General features: G+C 33.8%; 1 protein-coding gene across 2 annotated transcripts in view; it reads right to left on the bottom strand.

The window, feature by feature from the left end:
• Window positions 1-3,910, bottom strand: part of LOC137642743 (uncharacterized) — a 19,435-nt gene extending 15,525 nt beyond the window's left edge. The window contains exon 1 of one of the 2 annotated variants that reach the window (XM_068375582.1): window positions 3,808-3,910. In XM_068375582.1, the coding sequence (XP_068231683.1) occupies window positions 3,808-3,819 (12 nt within the window). In that variant the 5' untranslated portion in view covers window positions 3,820-3,910. Of the gene's footprint in view, window positions 1-2,141; window positions 2,272-3,807 lie in introns of those variants that run through there. The other variant, XM_068375583.1, reaches the window with a different exon arrangement.
• Window positions 3,911-12,500: the final 8,590 nt, after the last annotated feature.

Below are 12,500 nucleotides of genomic sequence, written 5' to 3'. Positions count from 1 at the left end.
GAATGTCATAAAACAGTATCAATGGGATATAAGTGAGTAATGGGAATTCCACTATAGATGTTTCGGAAGAATTATAAGATAATCACTAAATAAGGGAATATTTTCTAACAGAATAATGAAGCAATTAGTTGATTACATATTTTCCTCATGATGAAAATTAACAAAGAATAATCACTAAATAAGGGAATATTTCCTAACATAATAATGACGCAATCAATTAAATACATCAACACTTAAATTTATTTTTATTCATTAACAAATGACGAATATTTTTGTTACTTGTTTCCTAATGAGAAAAGGTGGAAAAATAATTAACGGTGAATATTATCCTTCATGTTTTTGCCTCAGCAGAAATTAGTGGCGAAAATTATGCGTAACAATGGTGAAAATTATTACGCAACTTCTTTGTTTCCAATGTGATTAATGGTAGAATCATTGCTTAATTCTATTTTTCTCTTAGGGTTTGATGGTGAAAATCATCACATGTCTTCATCATCACGTAACTTTAATGTTCCTCCACTGATTATCAGTGCAAATCCTCAAATAACTTTACGGTTCCTCAGTAATTAACAGAGACAGTTATCAAGCACCATTATTATTTCCCCTCAGTAACTTTACTGTTATCCAGGTGATTAATGATGAAAATTATTATGTAACTTTAGTATTTCATCAGTGACTGAAGATAAAAATGCATTATTTGATTATATTATTTCCTTAATAATTAGATGTAGAACCAATCATAATACGCACGCACACACATACATAGATTCAACCCTTCCCACCCCCTCCCCCTTTCCTAGCCCAAACCTGCTCGTCAGGCAATTTGTGGGAGGGAGTGTGGTTTCCGAGTGTACCTGTCAGGGAACCCCCTATCACAAGGGTATGACCACTCCCTCTCTTATGGGAGAGAGGGAGATAATTGCTCTTTATTATAAATATAAATATATATATATATATATATATATATATATATATATATATATATATATATATATATATGTGTATGTGTGTGTGTGTACTGTACCCGTTATATATATATATATATATATATATATATATATATATATATATATATATATATATATATATATATATATATACCGGGTACAGTACACACACACACACACACACATATATATATATATATATATATATATATATATATATATATATATATATATATGTGTGTGTGTATGTACTGTACCCGGTATATATATATATATATATATATATATATATATATATATATATATATATAGAGAGAGAGAGAGAGAGAGAGAGAGAGAGAGAGAGAGAGAGAGAGATGGATTGATTACTCTCTACAATAGTATTTTATGTAACAGGTCACGACACCAAACAAACTGTATTGGTATTTGAGGGGATGATATACTGGTGATTAGATTCTTTATCTATCTATAACGTTGTTTTCAAGCTGAATATTACATACATACACATACACACAAGTAATAGTATAATAGGAAAGACTAACTATTATGATTCATATTATATATCAAATTCTATCTAAAGAGTTTAATTTATCTTAGTTTCTATGAAATTTGTTTTAGAAATAACCTTGTAGAAATGGAATAAGTATGTACAGTTGGACACAGGAATTCCTGGCACACCTCACTCTGAGGAAGTGCACTCTGGCACACCCTTACTGAACGGAGAGTTTCTCTGTTTACTCAATCCAGCACCTCTGCCATCTCTCCCTACACCATTTGTTTGGTTACTTGCAGCGCAGTAAAGGTATGCCAAGGTGTACTTCCTCAGACAGTGTGTGCCAGAAACTCCTGTGTCCAACTGTACCTTTATAGGAGGGTACACGTTCCACTATTAAAGTGATGAATTTAACATGTGAATTTTCTATTGTAAAAACAGCTAAAAAGAATAGTTTAATTATTAAAATACTCCCAAGCGCAGTTTACAAAGAAAAAAAAATATCAATTTTTGAATATGTATGATTTATAACATAAAATAAAATACTTTAAAACGCAGTCTACAAAATACCAATATAAATTTTTTAATGCGTGCGATTTATAACAAATAAAATACTCTACAGCGGAGTCTACAAAATACTATAAATGATTAAATATGTATGATTCATAACAAACAATTTATAAAAAAGCTTAAAAATAAACCATTTCACCCCCAAACCAAGCTTCCCATCCCTGGGAAACATTTGAAGAGACACTGAGACGTAACAGACGTCTGTCTATCTTGTTCCCAAGTGGCTCCAAGATAAAAGCGATATCTGGGGACCTCCCTACGGCCGTGTGTATCTTATCATAACTCACAGCCTATCTTATCGAAACTTTATCATGGTATCATACGAAGCTTTCCCAGCGGGCTCTGTCGAATGACTGAAAAACATCATCTCATGGTGATTAGAAAAGCAATCTAATCTATCAAAGATAACGTTGAGGGAGAATATTTCATGCGATTACTAGGCTTTTCATATCTACATTTAGAATCCACAAACCAGTGTGCTTGAATCTATCCCGTCATGGTGACTAGTTAAGAGAGTTTTATGGTGATTCATTAACATAAATAACTTCAGTTTTTTTTTTCTTTTAAAGATAATCTACATATAAAAATTGATGCTTCTAATGACAATTGTTTCATCTGGGAATAATTTCCCTGAAAATCTGATAGCAAAACGTACTCTCTGTCTTTTTGTGAAATGACTTAAGGGAATCACAACTATTGATCGAATGAGAGAGAGAGAGAGAGAGAGAGAGAGAGAGAGAGAGAGAGAGAGAGAGAGAGAGAGAGAGAGAGAGAGAATTTTCTTTAAGAGAAATCCAAAATCTAACGGCTGTATCACAATGTTTTCTCGTATGTTTTGTAAAGGCTAAGCTACGCTATTATCAAACAGCAGAAGTTTAATTCTGTACCAACGAGGAAAAGGTACACAAATTGAGCCAAGTTTGGTGACAGGGTACTAAAAGGAGTTGGGAAACTGGTTCGCTTTACATGACCTTTATTCGTCTAGGTAAATTTTCAGGTCAAGATTTAATAAAAAAAAAAAAAAAAAAAAAGTAAGATCTAGGAAAATTAGCAATATAACCTTCCTTAAATCACAAACTTTCACCTTTCCTTCACCCCCCCCCCCTTAAAAAGAAATATACTAATATCAAGAATAGGGAATTTATCAATTAAATGCTAGGTCCTATGTTACTTATCATAAGCTTCAAATATTCACTCATTACAAGACCAAACTTGTGTTTTCAGTCTTGCTTTATGTTCCTATCCGTTTAGTCAGATGTTTTAGAATTGCAGACTTGTGTTTTCTGTCTTTATATCACTTTCTGTTTAGACAGATGTTTTAAAATTGCAGACTTGTGTTTTCTGTCTTTCTTTATATCACTTTCTGTTTAGACAGATGTTTTAAAACTGCATACTTGTGTTTTCTGTCTTTCTTTATATCACTTTCTGTTTAGACAGATGTTTTAAAATTGCAGACTTGTGTTTTCTGTCTTTCTTTATATCACTTTCTGTTTAGACAGATGTTTTAAAACTGCGGACTCGTGTTTTCTGTCTTTCTTTGTATCACTTTCTGTTTAGACAGATGTTTTAAAACTGCGGACTTGTGTTTTCTATCTTTTTTTTTATCACTTTCTGTTTAAAACTGCACCATATCATCCCCTCATATACCAATACAATTAGTTTTGCGTCGTGACCCTTTACATAAAACACTGCTGTAGAGAGTAATCTATCCATCTATCTATTCACATATTTATATTCTAAATTGAAATATGTAAATCAGAAAGAAAAAAGGATTCGTAGACGATCAAGCACACTTACCATGATCGACATCCAGGGCGAAGTACGACGACTTCTGAACAGAGATCAGGGCAGAACTAGAATGGACCCCAGAGAAAAACCGCATGAAGCCTCTCTACTGTAGGCTAGTTACGAGGTATTGAGCGGATTGCATGGGGACGGAGGCAGACACAAATGATTAATTGCTGATTATTATTAATCGTATATGCAGACTTGATTAGAATGGTTAATAGTAGTTAGAGAGGACATATTAATTAAGAATTACTATGAAGTAACATGAACTACCGATTATTATTTTTTTTTTTTTTGAGCCAAAAAAGTTATCATAAGTGAAGGAAAGATAACATTTACAATTTAAACTGTTCAATACTTCTCATATAGTTTATTCATTTCTTTATTTCCTTTCCTCACTGGGGTGTTTTTGCTTGTTGGAGCCTTTGGGCTTATAGCTTACTGCTTTGCCAACTAGGGTTGTAGCTTAGCTAGTAATAATAATAATAATAATAATAATAATAATAATAATAATGAATTCTAACCCTAAATAAAGGAAGATGAAGCCTCTACTGTAAGGCTAGTTCCGAGGTATTGAGCGGATTGCATGGGGACGGAGGCAGACACAAATGATTAATTACTGATTATTATTAATCGTATATGCAGACTTGATTAGAATGGTTGATAGTTGTTAGAGAGAACGTATTAATTGAGAATATTGTTACTATGAAGTAACGTGAACTGTCGTTTATTTTATTGAGCAAAAAAGTTATCATAAGTGAGGGAGAGATAACATTTTCTATTCAAACTGTTCTTAAAATATTTTGTCTTAATTGTTCAATACTTCTCATATAGTTTATTTATCTCTTTATTTCCTTTCCTCACTGAGGTATTTTTGCTTGTTGGAGCCTTTGGGCTTATAGCTTACTGCTTTGCCAACTAGGGTTGTAGCTTAGCCAGTAATAATAATAATAATAATAATAATAATAATCTGATCAAAAGATTTAGAAAAGCGGTGCTGCCAAAGGTTAGTTATGTGTAAGGATGGCTAAAAATTATATACACAGGTCATCTGAAATATTTCAATTTATATATCTCTTTCATACTTGCTATAATCAAGTCTGCAGTTTTAAAACACCTGCTCAAGCAGAAAGTGATATAAAAAAACAGACAACACAAGCCTGCAGTTTTAAACATCTGTTTCAGCAGACAGTGATATAAAGAGACAGAAAACACGAGTTTGCAGTTTTAAAACATCTGTTTAAGCAGAAAGTGATATAAAGAAAAACAAAAAACACAAGTCTAAAGTTTTAAAACATCTGTTCAAGCAGAAAGGGATATAAAGAAAGAGAAAAACTCAAATCTGCAGTTTTAAAACATCTGTTTAAGCAGAAAGTGACAGAAAGAAAGACAGAAAATACAAGTGTGCAGTTTTAAAAACGTATTTTGAGCAAAGCGAACAATCTATTTTTGGGTGAGATAGCCAAGTTGTCCTGATGGAAGGTTCCTTCAGTAGCTTCCTTAGGGTATATATGACTACAGTAGATATTCCCAGAGAATTAAACTAAAGGTTTCACAGAATTCTAACTTCTGGCGCGAGTACCCATAAGGTTTCCTTTTAGGATATCGTATAATAATAACAGGGGACATATGCTTGACACGCCACATAGCTATCTGCACCCCACATAGCGTTTACGCTTCGAGGGGGAAGTGTGGCAAGTTATGGGAGGAGCCGTTACTAAGTTCTCCTCCTTCGTTACTGTTATGGTACTTGGTGACGTCACAACCGCCGCCATGTTGGCCGCCATCTTGGTTGACGTCAAGTGTGCAGTTTTAAAACATCTGTTTAAGCAGAAAGTGATATAAAGTCAGACAGAAAAACATGTCTGCTGTTTTAAAACATCTGTTCAAGCAGAAAGTGACCTAAAGAAAGACAGAAAACACAAGTCTGCAATTTTAAAACATGTTAAAGGAGACACTGATCTAAAGAAAGACAGAAAACACAAGTCTGCAATTTTAAAACATCTGTTTAAGCAGAAAGTGATACAAAGAAAGACAGAAAACACAAGTCTGCAGTTTTAAAACATAAAAAAAATCTCTTTATCGGATATTTTTGTTCGGACACTTTCCCCATCTTGTTTCTTTTTCCCTTGGCTTGAAAAAAAAGTGTAGTTGCAGAGCCCAGGAGTTCCAATCCTTCTCCTACGTGCTTAAGAGACATTACGAGCGTTCGTTCCATTTCCCCCTCGTGTTTAATTCGGCTCTTTGTATTCATGGGCGAGACTTTCATACCTATACGGTCGTAGATATCGGAAAATGCCCCAAACGACTGCAATCCTTATGAGTGAATTATGCTCCCGGTTCTTCTTCAAATTGGGCATCATTTCCGTTTCTTATTGATAGGTATTACCGATGTTATTGTTATAAGTAGAGCAGTTCGTATAATGCGTAATATGAAATTATATTGTTGGGTATTGCCCATATTTTTATAAGTATTACAATCCATATTACGTGTAATATGTAATTATATGTCTGCTTCTTTTCTGTCATTATTACAGTTTCAAAGTGACGAACTCCACGGTTGATAAAATATTAAAAGGAAGATGCAGGGTATAACTTTCGGTTCGATTATTACACACTTATTGATAACCCTCTCCACCTGACGTATACCCACAGACGCAGACACATACACACACAAATACATACATACATATATATATATATATATATATATATATATATATATATATATATATATATATATATATATATATATATATATATAACGATAAATGCGGGTATAGACTGGCATACAAAGACATACAACAAGCGCAAGGGGAAGGGCATGTCTGAGGCCTTTATCCTGTAGGGGAAAAGTTAAGGTTGATGATATACATATATATATATATATATATATATATATATATATATACATATATATATATATATATATATGTGTGTGTGTGTGAATATATACATATACATACATTGCAGTATATATATATATATATATATATATATATATATATATATATATATGTGTGTGTGTGTGCGTATCTATCTATCTATCTATATATATACTGTATATATATATATATATATATATATATATATATATATATACATATATATATATATACTGTATATATATATATATGTATATATATATGTGTGTGTGTGTGAATCAAAAGTAACCAAAAACCTCCAATGCGTATGAATGTATAATATATTGCCAAAATTTTATATAAATAACGTCAACTGGACTAACACGACCATATGAAAAACATGTGATTCTTCATAACAATTAAAGTATTCCTGCGATGCAAATAGCATCCAGGGAAAGGTTCAGCTGATGGTTCGAAGGAAAAAATCGAGTTAATTAGCAAAATGAAGTATATAAATATAGATCAATTTTACAGCATCCATATTTCGGTTATAATTACCGAACTTCAAATAAGCCTACGATTACTTTTATGTATTTTTTGTAACTATAATTTTCGACTGATGAAAATACATTTGCAGAAGTTGGAAAATATACATTCCTGCTCATTACTATTCATTACCAATCATTTTCATTTGCTCATATTCATTTCTTTATATTCATGAATATCTGTGAACTAATTTCCTATACAGTATATTCATACCTTTACAAGAAGGTCAATCATTATTTCATTTCCTTTCATTTATTTTCCTGACCAATCAAAGCCATTTTTTGTTTATACATGTTCAAAAGGAAATTGAAAAAGAGCCTTTCTAATATATATATTTATGCAAAATAACCACAGGGAAGGTGAAAAATATGAAATATAAGATTAAGTCCAGACTACTTCAGAGGACTGAAGAAATACAAAACTAGTCAGGACTTAATCTTATATTTCATATTTTAATTTTCCCTGTGGTTCTTTTGTATCTGAGCATCACGTTTCCCTGTGATTTTTACGCACACACACACACAAACACACACACACACACACACATATATATATATATATATATATATATATATATATATACATACATATACTCGGGAAAGTGAAGACCAAGACAGCAGTCGGTATTCCACTGAAAAGTATTATGGAATGAAGAAAGACAACTTTATCATGTTGATAAAGGGACAATGTCAAAATCTAATGTATTGTAAGAAAATGTCCCAATATACAAAAGATCTTTATAGACAAGCATTTATAGAAACACTGCATCTCAATTATGTCTGCTATTAACACATCCCATGAAAAAGCAATTTACTTGTTAAATACATTGCAATGCTTTTATCATTTACAGTACTACTAATGCTGCTACGCTATTGAGAGAGAGAGAGAGAGAGAGAGAGAGAGAGGAGAGAAGAAGGAGAGAGAGAGAGGGAGGAAGAGAGAGGAGAGAGAGAGAGAGAGAGAGAGATAGTAAACGCCAAAGGAATCCCCTGCTGAGAGATCTCATGTCAGTTACTCGAATGAAGCGAACGAATATCATCAATAAACACAGAGTAATCTAAGTACATCAACGCAGAGAGAGAGAGTACGAGAGAGAGAGAGAGAAGAGAGTAGAGAGAGATGAGAGAGGAGAGGAGAAGAGAGACCGTGTCTTGCTTAGGAAAGATCCAAGCTCCCTACATATTCAAATACGAATGTTTGACGTAAATGTTTACAGGCATCAAGCACGCTCACTGCAAATAACGTTATTGGTGTTGTTATTGCTCCGAATAACGCTGATGTTATGAGATAAGCTTTCGGACTGTATCATTTCGCCTCTCGTGCATGAGAGTGCTTGCTTCCCGTACGAGAGTTCTTTATGTTTGTGCATATATATTTGAGAGGATATGCTATTGTTTGTTTATTAGGAAATGCTTGCAATTTCAACCGATCAACTTTGCCCCTTGTTGCATATGTTGCATATTTGTTTTCGGAGTATATACATCTGTTAAGAGATGCTATTGTTTGTTTGTGAGTGAATGATTGTGTGCGTTTGGGACCTAATAGTAACTCTTCCCTATTCACTTTTGTTCGTCTGTTTGTTCATTCTCCCACTTTAAGCCCCCCCTTCCCCCCCCCCCGCCCCCTTGGAATCATATATTACCCTCATAAAATTCGTCTGATATCTGATTCAATATTTATAGCGAAGACACGCAATTTGCATCCGTAATCGAATGAATGAAACTGAATGAAGTGAATTATTCATCGATGCCGCCTCAATCCAGTAAAGACCAAGCAAAATAAACAGGTGAATAAACAGAGAGAGAGAGAGAGAGAGAGAGAGAGAGAGAGAGAGAGAGAGAGATATTCCCATCATCCTCTCATTATTCTGTGTTTGAAGGCAATGTTTCTTCGTATTGAATATTGATAAAACCCAATATTGAAAAGTTTGACGGTAGGAGGAGCTGGGGGGGGGGGGGGACATTGGGATGGTGGTGGCTGGAAGCGTGTTGTCTCCATTCCAGGTCTCCATCCAGGCAACACCCCCTCCCCCCCTCTCTCAGTTCCCCTATCCAGCATATCCAGACCTCACCCCTATTCAGTGTTCCCAGTTCTTCCACATCCCGTCTCCTTTCTCTTCCTTTCTCCTTCGCTTCCTCATCTCCCTTACTGCCCAAAAACTAGGTCGTTCCTTATCCAGCCCCAAGCTCCTAGCCTCCCGTGGGGATTTTTATTTTATAACTTTAATTACGTTTGGTTGCGAATTTGAATTTGCTTTTGGATTGGCTTGTAACATGCAGCTCATGTACTTGTGGATGGATTAGTAAGCAATGTCCTTTTTACAAGTGTTTGCATTATCTTCAGTAAGTGAATTATGGAGGGATATTCCCGTTTCGATTAGCATTCTTTGGTTTTAAAGTTTAAAGGCCGCTCATGAATGGTAAAGGTAAGGGAGAGTGACATTGCGTTAACACAGACAATGCTCTAGACTGATCATATATAAATATGATCAGCGCTCAAGACCCCTCTCCTCCCTAGCTAAGACCAGGGAGGGCCAGGCAATCACTGCTAATGACTCAGGAAGTACATCTATAGGCTCCCTCAAACGAACCCCCGCCCCCATTCTTAACTCACAAGGATGCTGTGGTTGCAGACACTACAAGAAACTATCGAGCTTGAGCGTGACTCGAACACTAGTCCGGCAAAACGCCAGGCAGGGACATTTCCAATTGGCTGAGTTATCGTATGGAATTTATCTCTCGAATTCATGGATAAATTTGGTTATGCTTTTTTTTTCATTCCTTGAGTCATTTTATAATTTACAATAATTGTTATTTGAATTCGGATATTCGGGGATAAGTAATATGGATTTATGTGCGTATTTCACGAATGTGTAGATAGGCTGAACTGGATTTTGTGTCGATCCATGATTTCGTGGAGGCGAGATTGTCTTTTGCTTTTATTCATAGATATTTGCATGCTATTTTCTTAGCACCTATGGGTCATCGGAATTGACATTTGTTCTCATTTTATCAATTTAAGGATCCCTTTACTAGATTTTGTGAATTCGCGAATTTGGTGATAATTTGAATTAATTTTCGTGTAGTCAATGAATTCATGGTTATGGTACAATGAATTCATGGTTATGGTACAATGAATTCATGGTTATGGTACAATGAATTCATGGTTATGGTGCAATGAATTCATAGTTATGGTAGCCTTTGGATACCTCCCAGACTTGCAACCCTTAGGTCAGGGGTTTGAACCCTGCTCAAGCCTCTCTAGTTTCAATAGGTGTCAGGAACCTCGCCATCCTTATGATAAGTGATATTTAAAATAATCAAAACATAAGAATTTGCTTAATGTATTTTCTTTTATTTTCTAGTTAGACTAGAAATATTTTATATCCAATGCAAAAATCTCAAAAAAAAATATCATAATTTTCTAGATAGAGATCTTATGCGTCCGTTTGTATTCAGCGGGATATAAGGGCAGGTCATTTTCAATACATTTTCAACAAAATGCTGTATTATTTATTCAGATTTAGTCGTTCTAGGTGTTTTTGATACATTAGTGGGTGAAAGATAATTTTCTTACTATTGAACGAAAAGACTATTTTTGAGGCATTACGAGAGAGAGAGAGAGAGAGAGAGAGAGAGAGAGAGAGAGAGAGAGAGAGAGAGAGAGAGAGAGAGAGAGAGAGAGAGAGAGAGAACGTTAATTCAGCATGTAATTTTTCTTAAATCTAACTATGTCGTTATGTCCATGATCTGAGAGAGAGAGAGAGAGAGAGAGAGAGAGAGAGAGAGAGAGAGAGAGAGAGAGAGAGAGAGAGAGAGAGAGAGAGATCGTTAATTCAGCATGAAATTTTTCTTAAATCTAACTATATCGTTATTTCCATGATCTGAGAGAGAGAGAGAGAGAGAGAGAGAGAGAGAGAGAGAGAGAGAGAGAGAGAGAGAATATCTTCTCATATATTACCTGATTTTTCGGTAGTTCCCCTTTACGCTAAAGTATTTCTCTTGCTTTTTCTTACCTGTAAATTTATCTCCTATCTTGATTTCCCCTTTTCTCATTACTTATTCCTTATTCTCCTTCTGTTCCTTCCCTTCGCCTTTCTATCAAAGCCTTTTCTTCTCTTCACTTTCACAGTTCTACGAATCACTTCAAATTTCACAATCTTAGGCATTCATCTTAATCCTCATTTTTATATCTTTCTCTTTTTTTCAATTGTTTCTGTTATTCAAACTTTAGCAATACTCTATCTACCATTTATATTTTCTTTATTTATTTAGTTTATTTTTTCGTAGTAACTTTACTACACTGTTAAAAAAAACCGTAATTTTAGTCAGAAATTCTCCGTAAAAATATACCGTTCTCAGCCGTATTTCAGTAAAATACAGGCGACCGTATTTTTACATTACTTTTTTACTATATTTTACGGGTTAGTGACAGTAATATCACCCCTTTACGTCAATATATCCGTTTTTCATCGGTAAAAATCCTGGAATAAATGTTGCCAGACATTTACCGTTCTTTAATGCAAATTTTTAACAGTGTGTTATGCAATTTCTTATTAAGAATAAAATTAAAAAACTCGTATCTACCTCAATATGCTTAGCAAAACCAATATAAAAAAAAGTCGTAGCCCCTTAAGATGAAGATATACCAGCCTCTTGAAAGAACGAGATTTATAAAAGGCAAGGAAAACCGAGGAAATGAGAAAATTCCGAGATGAGATAATATACGCAGCCGTGAACGCAATTTTGGAGATATGCGAATCGGTAGGGCTTCAAAAGTTCAAACTTGCATCAAATGTTTTAATGTTGAACAGGATGGCATAAATCTGTTTATAGTTTATAAAATGAAACATGTGTTTTGATGTTGTTACTGGTTTTAAAATATTTTATTTTAATTGTTCATTATTTCTCATATCGTTTATTTATTTCTTTATTTTCTTTCCTCACTGGGCTATTTTTCCCTGCTGGAGCTCTTGGGCTTATAGCACCTTGCTATAATAATAATAAAAATAATAATAATAATAATAATAATAATATTATTATTATTATTATTATTATCATTATTAATGATGTATGGACAGAAAAAAAAGAGGTTCAAAATCTGGAAATTTTTGACTGACAAAGAACATACAGTCGTATACACCTATATGAACTAAAATGGTATCGATGATTATCAATCAATCATTGACAATGCCGAGAAACATTATCTTTAGTTTGTCTATTTGCTATCTTATTGGATGTCATCACTGTTAATAGGTTATTAGATATATAAGGATGTTGTAGTTAACAGTTT

This window comes from Palaemon carinicauda, chromosome 6 (assembly GCF_036898095.1).
Source record: "Palaemon carinicauda isolate YSFRI2023 chromosome 6, ASM3689809v2, whole genome shotgun sequence".
Classification (NCBI taxonomy): Eukaryota; Metazoa; Arthropoda; class Malacostraca; order Decapoda; family Palaemonidae; genus Palaemon; species Palaemon carinicauda.
The sequence above is the reverse complement of the archived record's forward strand: the minus strand, read 5'-3'. Positions and strand labels throughout refer to the sequence as shown.